The sequence below is a fragment of the Chiloscyllium plagiosum genome, chromosome 1 (assembly GCF_004010195.1).
Source record: "Chiloscyllium plagiosum isolate BGI_BamShark_2017 chromosome 1, ASM401019v2, whole genome shotgun sequence".
NCBI classification, from domain to species: Eukaryota; Metazoa; Chordata; class Chondrichthyes; order Orectolobiformes; family Hemiscylliidae; genus Chiloscyllium; species Chiloscyllium plagiosum.
The window spans coordinates 39568179-39581558 of record NC_057710.1 but is presented as its reverse complement, the minus strand read 5'-3'; the positions used below and the strand labels follow the sequence as shown (position 1 = coordinate 39581558).

The 13380-nt window shown below is 41.3% G+C and overlaps 2 protein-coding genes across 6 annotated transcripts in view; both read right to left on the bottom strand.

Annotated features, from left to right (window-relative positions):
* Positions 1-13380, bottom strand: part of LOC122540110 (WD repeat-containing protein 7) — a 674231-nt gene that overhangs the window by 261151 nt on the left and 399700 nt on the right. The window lies entirely within an intron of this gene.
* On the bottom strand, positions 10150-10320 carry LOC122555124 (small nuclear ribonucleoprotein G-like). Its single transcript, XM_043700833.1, has one exon. It carries the CDS (start codon positions 10312-10314, stop codon positions 10150-10152), a length of 165 nt encoding a protein of 54 aa, XP_043556768.1. The 5' UTR covers positions 10315-10320.

Here is a 13380-nt window from a genome sequence, read left to right as displayed (position 1 = left end):
TCCTGACATGGATAGTGAATTGACTGGCAGACAGAAAATAAACAGTAGGAATAAATGGGTCATTTTCTGAGTGGCAGCCAGTGACGATTGGAGTACCAAAGGGATCAGTACTTGGACCCCAGCTCCTCACTGTATTTTATATATATATATATGTAAATAATTTAGATGAGAAAACTATAATATCTCAACTTTACGGATGACATAAAGCTGCAAGGGTGAGCTGTGAGGAAGACGCAGAGCTGCTTAAGTGTGATTGGATAAGTTGAGTGAGTAGAAAAATCCAAGGCAGATGAAGTATAATTTGAATAACTACGAGGTTATTAACTTTGGTAACAAACACACAAAGGCAAATTATCTTAAAAACAACACGTTAGGAAAGGAGAGGTGCAAAGAGACCTGGGTGCCCTTGGTGCAACAGCTAGTGAAGAAGGCAAATGACATATTGGCCTTATTGGGAAGAGGATGTGAGTACAGGAGCAACAATATATTACTGTAATTGTACAGGGCCTTGGTGGGACCACACCTGGAGTATTGTGTGCAGTTTTGTTCTCCTTACCTAGGGAAGGATGTTCTGGTTATGGAGGGAATGCGACAAAGGTTTACCAGATTTATTGCTGGGATGGTTAAATTGATGTATGAGGAGCAACTTGATTGGTTAGGACTACATTCATTGAAGTTTAGGTGAACAAGGGGGGATCTTTTAAAAAATGTACAAAAGTCTAATAGAAATTGAAAACAGAGAAAGAAGCTTCCAATGATGGGGGAATCCAGAAGCAGGGGTCAGGGTCTAAGGATATGGGGTAGGCCATTTAGGATGGAGATAAAAAGAAATGTCTTCATTCGGAGAGTGGTGAACCTGTGGGATTTTTGCCACAGAAAACAGCTGATGCCAAAACATCAAATATTTTCAAGAAAGAGTTAGAAATAGTTCTTAGAGGTAAAGGGATCAAAGGGTATGGGACAAAGTCAGGAATGGGGTACTGAGTTGGATGATCAGCCATGATCATATGAATGGTGCAGCATGCACGAAGAGGCAAATGGCCTACTCCATTTCCTATTTTGCATCTTTCTATTTTCTTAATACCTTTCTCTTCTTAACTACTGTAGGTACTAGAATAATAGTCGCATTTTTTTGGGGTCGACTATTACATGGATATAATTCTTTTGAGGGGCTGAAATTCATGCCCGTCGAAATTGATACCATATCATTAGGAGAAGCCCAATTGATCTCGAAATGAATAAAGAGAAATAAAACTGAATTATGGTAATTATGAAAACCCAGAGCAGAACACAACAGCCAGTGGACTGGAGGACTGGGAGCGGAGCAGAACAACCAGCAGTCTGGAAAGCTGGAATGGGACGTGACGGCCGGCACACTGACTCATAACCGTTGATCTGTTATAGTGTCACAGAGATGTACAGCACTGAAACACATCCTTTGGTCCAACTCGTCCATGCCAACCAGGTATCCCAACCTAATCTAGTCCCATTTGCCAGCACTTGGCCCATATCCCTCCAAATCCTTCCTATTCATATACCCATCCAGATGCCTTTTAAATGTTGCAATTGTACCAGCCTCCGCCACTTCCTCTGACAACTCATTCCATACATGCACCACCCTCTGTGTGGAAAAAGTTGCCCCATAGATCCCTTTTATATCTTTTCCCTCTAACCTTAAACCTATGCCCTCTAGTTGTGGACTCCCCGACCCCAGGGAAAAAACTTTGTCTATTTATCCTATCCATGCCCCTCATGATTTTATGAGGTCACGCCTCTGATGCTCCAGGGAAAACAGCCCCAGCCTATTCAACCTCTCCCTTTAGCTCAAATCCTCCAACCCTGGCAACATCCTTGTAAGTCTTTTCTGAACCCTTTCAAGTTTCACAACATCCTTCTGATAGGAAGGAGACTAGAATTGTACGCACTATTCCAAAAGTGAACTAACAAACATCCTGTACAGTCACAACATGATCTCCCAACTCCTATACTCAATGCTCTGACGAATAAAGGAAAGTATACCAAATGCCTTCTTCACTATCCTATCTACCTGCGACTCCACTTTCAAGGGGCTATGAATCTGCACTCCAAGATCTCTTTGTTCAGCAACACTCCCTGGGACCATATCATGAAGTGTATAAGTCCTGCTAAGGTTTGCTTTCCCAAAATACAGCAACTCGCATTTATCGAGAGTCATAGAGATGTACAGCATGGAAACAGACCCTTCAGTCCAACCCGTCCATGCCGACCAGATATCCCAACCCAATCTAGTCCCACCTGCCAGCACCCGGCCCATATCCCCCCAAACCCATCCTATTCATATACCCATCCAAATGCCTCTTAAATGTTGCAATTGTACCAGCCTCCACCACATCCTCAGGCAGCTCATTCCATACACGTACCAACCTCTGCATGAAAAAGTTGCCCCTTGGGTCTCTTTTATATCTTTCCCCTCTCACCCTAAACCTGTCCCCTCTGGTTCTGAAATTCCCGACCCCAGGGAAAAGACTTTGTCTATTTATTCTATCCATGCCCCTCATAATTTTGTAAATCTCTATAAGGTCACCCCTCAGCCTCCGACGCTCCAGGGAAAACAGCCCCAGCCTGTTCAGCTTCTCCCTGTAGCTCAGATCCTCCAACCGTGGCAACATCCTTGTAAATCTTTTCTGAACCCTTTCAAGTTTCACAACATCTTTCCAATAGGAAGGAGACCAGAATTGCACGCAATATTCCAACAGTGGCCTAACCAATGTCCTGTACAGCCGCAACATGACCTCCCAACTCCTGTACTCCAAGGTCTCTTTGTTCAGCAACACTCCCTAGGACCTTAATCTAAATTAAACTCCATCTGCCACTCCTCAGCCCATTGGCCTATCTGATCAAGATCCTGTTGTAATCAGAGTTAACCTTCTTTGCTGTCCACTACACCTCTTCTGACAATCAACACAGGATTTACGGTCATTATTAGACTGTCAATTCCAAATTTTTAATTGGATTCAAATTCTGACATCTGAGGAGGCATGATGTGAACACAAGTCCCCTGATCATGAGCCAAGTTCCTGGATTAGTAAAGGGCTTATACCCAAAATGTCAATTGTCCAGTGAAGGACGAGGGTCGACCTTTACACGAGATTAAATGGAAAATTCCAGATTATTTGGCCAAAAATGGGGGCTAAACGTTTATTCGAGTATACACATATTTTATCTGCAGGACGAGCAAAGGTCGCTAAAGCTATGCAATAAGGCACACTTACATCGTATTTAAAATTCATGTACCAAATCTAGTTTTGGGCAAACAGATAATCAGGTTTCATAGTGTCCACTCTACTTAAATAGCACACAAAAGAGACCCTGAACTTCATATTTATCCTCAACAATTATATAGGTAAAAACAATGACTGCAGATGCTGGAAACCAGATTCTGGATTAGAGGTGCTGGAAAAGCACAGCAGTTCAGGCAGCATCCTCGGTTGCTGCCTGAACTGCTGTGCTTTTCCAGCACCTCTAATCCAGAATCAACAATTATATGCCTGAGGCTTCCTACTGCAATCAGTTACCTATCACTCAGAGAAAAAGAAAACTGAGCCTAAGGCAGTTTTTAGTAATTTTCAATCTGCCAACAATGGCTTAGCAAGCAATAGAGAAACACTGTAGCAGTTAAGTTAATTTGCATAATTACACAGTTACAGAAATTCTGCTGCAATTATTCTTGAAACATGGCTTTCACTAAAATACACAGCTTTCACAGATATCCATCCTATAAATCACCATTTTGTGTGAAACTTCAAAACAATTTGGAGGTTTACTTGTAGAGTTTGAGGTACAAGTCGTAAATAAGAACTAATCGAGGCTGCATGTACAACATTTAGAAACATCTGGTTAATGAACATAATTTGAAATATCTTTTGAGAGGGGCTCTTAGTCAAAGCTTCATTTTATAGCTACTCTATCCTATTCTGCTCTGACAATCAAAGTACAATGCAACGTGATTGATAGCTAGTTGTTAGTTACACAATTTGAATATAGCATGGTGAGTACAGCTCACCATGGCCTCTATACAAAGAATAAAATGCAAGAATTGCAAACATATGCTGTATAGCACATACTATACTCCAATCCCAAAAGGTCACAATGCTTTGCAACTATATCATTACACTGCACTAATAGCCTTGAGCTGTTCAAAGTACCAAAAGTCAATTCATTTAAAGTAGGTCATGCTACATTAAAAAAAAAGTCATTTATATTCCAATATACTTTTCAGTTAGGTAATCTAAAATACGACAGGCAGTCAAATCAGAAGATGTTACCAGGATATGGAGTAACTTTGCAACATGGCTTACTGTTATTATGACAGGAGGCATTACAATTTGAGAGAGAGTTTATATCAGCTTGCCGCCTGAAATTTAACTAAACAGCTTTTTAAGACATGGCAGCACCTTAAGCGTTTGAATTTTAAATGGCTGTTATTTCCCAATAAGTAGGTACATAACCCATATTGTAGGTGCCATTTGGTGAATCACTAATGAGAAGTTCAGTAGGTGGCATCATTTTGTAATTAAATAGCTCATGAACCAGTTGTAAGGTCAACAAAGATTAATGGCATGAGCCAACCATGGTCAGCATATGTATTTCTATAGAATTTTGTTAGTACCAATCAGAGTGTAAAAGAAAGCTTTGCATGTTACAGTAATGAATTACTACACACACAATAGGAAGCTCAAAGTCAGCCAATGATTATAAAAGGCAATGTCAACCATTTGTTTGCTTCATTTATCTATTGAGTTTTATTGGTTGTATTCTTTCCTACGTCATGGCTGGAATTTTATGGAGTTTATTTCAATAAAGTAGACATGTCAAATATTACACAAGAAATTAACAATTCATTCGTATTACCTACTTAGCCAATAAGAATACATTATTTTGACAGTATCTTTATGAGAAACAGTGCAAATGCAATGCAAGTTCTTTAAATGTATGCAAATTAATGACTCACAAACAGTTGGAGTTTTTGGAATGTACAGTTTTGTTCTGAAATTGAAGATATTGATGTCAGTGACAAGGTTTTAATACGTAAATGGAAGTTGGGATTTGAAGCTGAGGATAATAGACACATTCTGCTATATCGATTAAACCAATGTTGTTTGAAACATTGCAAAACTTAAGGACCTCCAGGAGATGCTGTTGACAACAGCTTTTAAAACCACTCAGCTTTTCAGCACGAGAATAGTTATGTTTCCTGGATGTAATTTCCTGCTTTTTATCCAGCTAGCATCTTGGAATGTAGTAAGTTATTTACCTGCACACTCAGGAGGCAAAATCTAATTCTTCAATAACAGATCTTTCCTTCATGATGCCATTTATGACCCAGGATGACTGATAACTTGGAATATTTAGGGCATAAATGATGCAAGGTTTGGATATCAATCTGCTCGTTCCCCAACTGGAAACCATGGATGAACTGGGAAATTCATTGCATACTGAAAACCAGGCATGCAGTGTTCAAGTCAGACCTTTACAGGAAATCTAGATATGACTTCCTTATGGCCATTAGGAAGGCCAAGAGGCATTACCAGACTAAGTTAGAGATCTAAACTAACTTACTGACACTTTGTGCCCATGGCAAGGTCTACACAACATAATGGGTTAAACAATGAAGTGGAACACACTAGTGAACAAAAATACATCCCTCCCTGATGCGTTCAATGCTTTTCATGCTCGGTTCGAACAGATGGTTGATGAAACAGTGTCACCTGTCTCGACAGTCTCGGACGCACCTATTCATTCAGTCACTGCTGCAGACCTTAGACCAGCCTTCTTGAGGGTGAACCCTGGAAAGTGACTGACCCAGATGGAGTTCCTAGCCATGCACTCAATCATGTGTGGATGAGCTGGCAGGACTAATCGCTGACATCTTTATCTTCTCCTTGCTGTAATCGGAAGTCTCCATCTGCTTCAGGAAGACAACTATCATCCCAGTACCAAAGAAAATACATGCAACCATGTCTCAATGACTACCGCTTGGTGGCTCTGACCTCCATAATTATGAATAGCTTTCAGAGGTTAGTCATGGCTCATATCACTTGATCCCTTGCAATTTGCCTACCGGTTCAACAGGTCCACGGCAGATGCCATCTCCCTAATCCCACACTCGTCCCTGTAACATCAGGATAATAAAGGGTACCTATATCAGGCTTCTATTTTTTGACTACAACTCCGCTTACAACACTATAATCCCAACAAAAATAATCTCCAAACTGAGTCCTACATCTCTGTTCCACCCTTTGCAACTGGATTCTCAACCTTTTGACTCGCAGACCACAATCAGTGAAGATATGTAACAGCACCTCCTCTATGACAATCCTCAACACCAGTGCCCTGCAAGGATGTGTACTGCACACAAAACAAAAACTTTTCACTGTACTTAGATACATGCAACAATGATAAACCAAATCAAAAAATCAAATTAAATGTCTATGCCAAGAATGGATATGATTCAAACAGCGGAGCCAATGCAATCTGAAAGTGGCCTTACATATTGAAATCCTCTACTCCAAGGAGTCACATCAAATCAGTCACTGGGTGCACAGATTTCTAGATATTAATGGCATCCATAAGACATAGAAGCAGGAGTAGGCTATTTGTCCTATTTGTCTGTCAATAAAACAACTTCTTTGATTTTTTTTCCTAATTTTTCTCACCTGACTAATCTTTTAATCATTCTTCACTGTTATTAAATTAGATTCCCTACAGTATGGAAAAAGGCCTTAGACCCTCTGAAGAGTAACCCACCCAGACCCATTCCCCTATCCTACCCTATATTTACCCCTGACTAATGTACCTAACACTATAGGCAATTTAGCATGACCAATTCACTAGACCTGCACATCTTTGGATTGTGGGAGAGCACCCAGAGAAAACCCACGCAAACACAGAGAGCATGTGCAAACTCCACACAGACAGTCGCCCAAGGTGGGAAATGAGTCAGGGTCCCTTGCGCTGTGAGGCAGCAGTATTAACCACTGAGCCATCGTGCAGAGTGTTCTTTTAATACTCTAATCTTCTGACCACCCACTTTTGCACAATTATATTTTGTCATATTTAACATTCTTACTTCGCCTCAGATGGTGGGTTCTCCACTGAAAGATTTCTTCTCAGAAAATATCTTTGTAATGTAATATTCGCTTTGATAGCCTTGCAATATTTTCATGCAGTCTTTGCATTTTGGCAATTTTTTTGTATAGCTCTCCAGTTCATTGGATGCTCATTTTCCATTGATCTGAGTCAGCGGTTTCTTGTACTTTAATACTTTTTAATGCAAATTCCCTACCAAGCCACTCACCACCCTGACTTGAAAATACATCAACATTCCTTCAGTGTCACTGGGTCAATATCTTGGAACTCCCTCCTTAACAGCATTATGGGTGCACTTACACCAAATGGACTGCAGTGGTTCAAGAATGCAGCTCACCACCACCTTCTAAAGAACAACTTGTGATTGGCTATAACATTCCGCTCACATTCCATGAGAGGTGTAAAAATATTGCTGCACATAAATATGTCATGGAGAGACTTTGTCTTTTAAGAATATCTACTAATTTAGACCATAAAATGTGGGAACAGAAGTAGCCCATCAAGGCCAGGCAGCATCCGAGGAGCAGGAGATTCGACATTTGAGGCATAAGCACTTCATCAGGAAGCCCTTCACCAGGCTTATCCCCGAAATGTCGATTCTCCTGCTCCTATGATGCTGCCTGACCTGCTGGCCTTTTCCAGCACCACACTCTCGACTCGGATCTCCAGCATCTGCAGTCCTCACTTTCTCCCATTGGCCCATCAAATCTGCTCCACTATTCACCGAGATCACAGCTGATCTGATAATCCTCTACTCCACTTTCCACCCTTATCTTTATAGCCATAGCTACTCTTATTGATAAATTTATGTCGATCTTAGTCTTAAATACAATTAATGACCCAGCCTTGACAGCCTCTGTGGTAAAGAGTTTCACTGATTCACTCGCCTCTGAGAAACAATATTGTCATCCATCTTAAATGTGCAGCTGCTTACACTGATCTGTTCTCTGGTCCAATACTCTCTCACAAGGGGAGAAAGCTTCTCAACATGTATCTTGTCAAGCCCCCTCAGAATCTTAACATTTTAATAAGATCTCCCATTCTTCTAAAATCTAATGAGTACAAGCACAACCTACTTACCCTTCCTCATAGGAAATCTCTCCATACCCGAAATCAAACAAGTGAACCTTCTCTGGACTTCCTCCAATACCAGCGTATCTTTCCTTCGATAATAAAATCAAAACTGTTCACAGTATTCAAGGTTTGGTCTGACACGTGCTGTGTAGTTTTAGCAAGTTCTCTCTATTTGTATACTGCATTCCATTTAAAATAAAGGCTAATCTTAGTTGCTGGCATGTTGTGATTTATGAATGCTCTATGTTGCAGTTTTCTGTTGTATCTTCCAATTTAAATATCATTAAATTTGACTGTTTTTCCTGTCAACGTATACAACCTTACATTTTCCCACATCACATTCCATTTGTCAAGTATTTGCCTCCACCCAACTTGCCTATATTCCTCTGCTTGCTCGTTGTGTCACCCTCACCATTGGCCTTCCCACTAAGTTTTATGTCATCCTAAACTTGGCTGCAATACATTCCTTTCCCTCATCCAAGTTATTAATATAACCTTTAAATAATTGTGATCCCAGAAATAATTGTGCTCTCACTTCACTTGTATTGGATACTATCCTGAAAATTCCTTCTTTATTCCAACTCTTAGCCTTCTAGCCAGTCCTCAAATCATGCCAATAGACTGTTCCCCAATAGCATGGGCTCTTATCTGATTAAGGCGCTTATGTTCTTTGTGTTTATCCAAATGTATTATATCAACCGGTTCCCTGATATCTACCCTACTTGTTATCTCATCAAAGAACTCTGATAAATGTATCCGCTTTGTGAAGCAATGCTGAATATTTCATGCATTAGAGCTGAAAATGTGTTGCTGGAAAAGCGCAGCAGGTCAGGCAGCATCCAAGGAGCAGGAGAATCGACGTTTCGGGCATGAGCCCTTCTTCAGGAGCCTTCTTCGGGCTCATGCCCAAAACGTCGATCCTCATGCTCCTTGGATGCTGCCTGACCTGCTGCGCTTTTCCAGCAACACATTTTCAGCTCTGATCTCCAGCATCTGCAGTCCTCACTTTCTCCTATTTCATGCATTAGTAAATGCTATGCTGTTACAATCTTCATAACAGACCAACATTTGTCCAATTATAGGTGTTCAGCTTAGAGATGAAATAGGAATAGAGTTAATACTTTGAGTCCAATATGACCTCTTCTTCAGAACTTCAAAGCTTTGGCATTCCTAATAAGAATCATATTGTACTTGAAACATTAATTTAATTCTGATCTCTCCAGGGATGATGTCAGACCTGCTAACTTTCTCCAGCACTTCCTGTTTTTGTATTACATTGGTAGTTTTCCAATCCTCTGAGAAATTTCTAGAATTTAAGGATTCTTGAAAGATTATTACAGTGCATCCACAAAGTCTATGGCTACTTCCTTTAACACTGTAGGATGCAAATCATCATATCTATGGGTGTATTCGTTATCAGCCCATGAGTTCCCTAGAACTATTACTGGTGGTAATCATGTTTATTTCCTTCTCGTGTTTAGCCCTTTGATTGCTAAGAATTTTTGAAATTCTATTAGTATTCTTTACTGTGGTTACTGATGCAAAATATTTATTCAACTTCTCTGGCATTTCCTCACTCCCCATTATTTCCTAAACCTTGTGTTCTCAATGGACTATGTTCACTTCGCCCTTTGTTCAGTTTATTTTCATAGAACTGCAGATTTGATGTCTTGTAGTTCATCCTAGTATTATGAAGTACTCACAAACTAGTTAGGCTGCACTGAATCAACTTTAAACAAATTACTGTCTACAACCATAAAAACTAAGGACAAACACTACACAGCTCACAATAATTATATGTGGAGAGATTTGTGTCATCTTTTCACAGTAAAAAATGAAAAATCACAAAACACCAGGTTAGAGTTGAACAGGTTTACTTGGAAGTACAAGCTTTTGGAGTGCCCCTCCTTCATCAACTAGCTTGTTTTCACAGTAATGCTGTTTTCACTAATCTTGTTCCAAGTCTTCCAGCATTCTAATGCTGTTCCCTTGAATAATAACCATGTCGTTGTTGTTCTTACCCATCACAAGATTCATGAAAAGGTCGAAGCTATGCAGAATTCCTTGTACATGCCTTCCCCCAGTCAGTCTGAATAGCACTTTCTTGTCCATGAATTTCTAGAGCTTGAATTGCACTTTGTTCATGGTGCCAATGGTGGGGCCAGCATTTTCTGTTTCTCTGGACCTTTCGCTTTGATCTCCTTGTGACCTTATAGAGGTTTACAAAATTATGAGGGGCATGGATAGGATAAATAGACAAAGTCTTTTCCCTGGGGTCAGGGAGTCCAGAACTAGAGGGCATAGGTTTAGGGTGAGAGGGGAAAGATATAAAAGAGACCTAAGGGGCAACGTTTTCACGCAGAGGGTGGTACGTGTATGGAATGAGCTGCCAGAGGAAGTGGTGGGGGTTGGTACAATTGCAATATTTAAGAGGCATTTGGATGGGTATATGAATAGGAAGGGTTTGGAGGGATATGGGCTGGGTGCTGGCAGGTGGGACTAGATTGGGTTGGGATATCTGGTCGGCATGGACAAGTTGACCAAAGGGTCTGTTTCCATGCTGTACATCTCTAGGACTCTCTGACTCTATATGCCCATCGGTCTCAATTTGGACTGCTAATTAATTTATTTTGTTCCAAACACTATGCAATTTAAGTAAAGAACAATTGCTTTCAAATTTTACCCTTATCTCCCCAGTTTTGACCGATGTTTCTTTTAAGCTACATGGCTACTTCTACCACAGTGAAGAATGTTACCTCAGGATCTTGATCATTTGGGCCATTGGCCTGAGGAGTGGCAGATGAATTTTAATTTTTAATTTGGATAAATTCGAGGTATTGCACTTTTGTAAGACAAACAAGGGCAGGACTTATAGAGTTAATGGTAGGGCCGTAGATAGTGTTGTTGAACAGAAAGACCTAGGGGTTCAGGTACATAGCCCGTTGAAAGCTGCATCACAGGTAGACAGGGTAAGAAGGCATTTAGCATGTTTGCCTTCATTGCTCAGATCAGTGAGCACAGGAGTTGGTACATCATGTTGAGATTGTACACAATGTTGGTGTGTCTAACTCTGGTCACCCAGCTATAGAAAGGATATTATTAAATTGGAGATATTGTATTGAATTTATTGTCATGTGTACCAAGGCACTGTGAAAAGCTTTGTCTTGTGAGCAATACAGGCAGATCACATAGTTAAGTAGCATAGATAAGTAAATAATAGATAAACAGCAGCAAAAACAAAAACACAGGTATAGGCGAATGTTAAGAGTTTGAGAGTCCACTCAGTATTCTAACAACAGTAGGGTAGAAACTGTTACGAAACTGGCTGGTGCATGTGTTCAGGCTTCTGTACCTTCTCCCCGATGGTAGAGGTTGTAGAAAAACATTGGAGGGTGGGATGGATCTTTGACAATGCTGGCATCCTTTTCTTGACAGCGGGCCTGGTAGATAAATTCTATAAGGTAAAAATAATGACTGCAGATGCTGGAAACCAGATTCTGGATCAGTGGTACTGGAAGAGCACAGCAATTCAGGCAGCATCCGAGGACAGGCAAAATCGACGTTTCGGGCAAAAGCCCTTCATCAGGAATAAAAAAAGCTATAAATTCTATAGATGAGAGGTTGGCCTTTGTGATTGTCCAGGCCGAGTTTATCACTCTCTGTAACCATCTCCAATCTTGAATGGTACAGTTGCCATACCAGGTAGTGATACATCCAGACAGAATGCTCTCCATGGCCCACCTGTAAATGTTGGCAAGGGTATTCGCTGTCATGCCAAATTTCCTCAGCTGCCTCAGGAAGAAGAGACCTTGTTAGGCCTTTGTAACCAGTGCGTTCATGTGAAGAGTCCAAGAAAGCTTGTTTGGATGACCAAACCCAGGAGCTTGACACTCTCCACTCATTCCACCTCTGTGCTGTTAATGTGTAGGGGGTCACGCGTAACATCCCGCCGAAAGTCAATAATGAGTTCCTTAGTTTTGCTGGCATTGAGAGATAGGTTGTTCTCAGTGCACCATTTTTCCAGGTCTTCCAATCTCCCGTCTGTAGTCTATTTCGTCGCCATCAACTGACTATAGTAGTGTCATCAGTGAACTTGTAAATGGCATTAGTCTGGTATTTGGCAATGCAGTCATGATATACAGTGAGTGCAGTAGGGGGCTAAGTGCGCACCCCTGGGGGGCTCCAGTGTTGAGTGTTAGTGAGGATGAAATATTGTCCCCAGTCTTCACTGATTGTAGCCTGAGAGTCAGGAAACTAAGTATCCAGTTGCAGAGTGTGGGGCTTAGCCCAAGATACTAGCCTCGAGGGGATAATAGTGTTGAAGGCTGAACTGTCGTCAATGAGTAGGATTCTTATGTAGCTGTTCTGGGTGTCAAGATGTTCTAGGGAGGAGTGAAGGGCAAGTGATATGGCATCTGACATGGTTCTGTTGGTCCGATAGGTAAACTGGAGTGGGTCAAGAGTAGTGGGGAGGCTGGAGTTGATTAATTTCATGACCAGCCTTTCAAAGCACTTCATGACCACCGGAGGTAGGGCCACTGGGCGGTAGTCATTGAGACATGCTGCACAGCAATGATGTTGGCCCTCTTGAAACAGGCAGGGACAGTGGCCTGCTGCAGGGAGAGGTTGAAGATGTCTGAGAAGACCTCTGCCAGTTGATCAGAGTGCACGGCCTGGTACTCCATCTGGTCCCATCACTTATTTGGATTCACATGAAGGAAAACTGATCTGACCTCTGATGTGGTGACTGTTGGGATAGGTTCGTCAGGACTTGTTGGAATACATATTACCTCTCTGCCGAAATTATGCTCAAAGCAATTAGAGGGTTTGAATTTTCAGGAAAGGCTGGATAAGCTGGGATGCTTTTACATTGGCTTATTGGGGATTGAAGGGTGGCCTTATAGAGGTTTATAAAACCAAGTTTCTGTTACCTTGGAGGTCCTGCTTTAACTTCTAACTGTTCAAAATCTTTCAGGAGAACATCTTTTCCAGACAAATCAATGTCATTAGCTTCAATATGGATGACAACAATTGGATCCCTCCCCAGCCCACAAGAGATGTCCTTCACCGTGGCACCAGCTAGTCAACATGGCCTTTCAGACTCATGTTCACGTTTGTAGAGAAGACCGTCTATCCCCCCTGTTGTAACGACCCCTACTGCTACGTTCCTACTTCCTC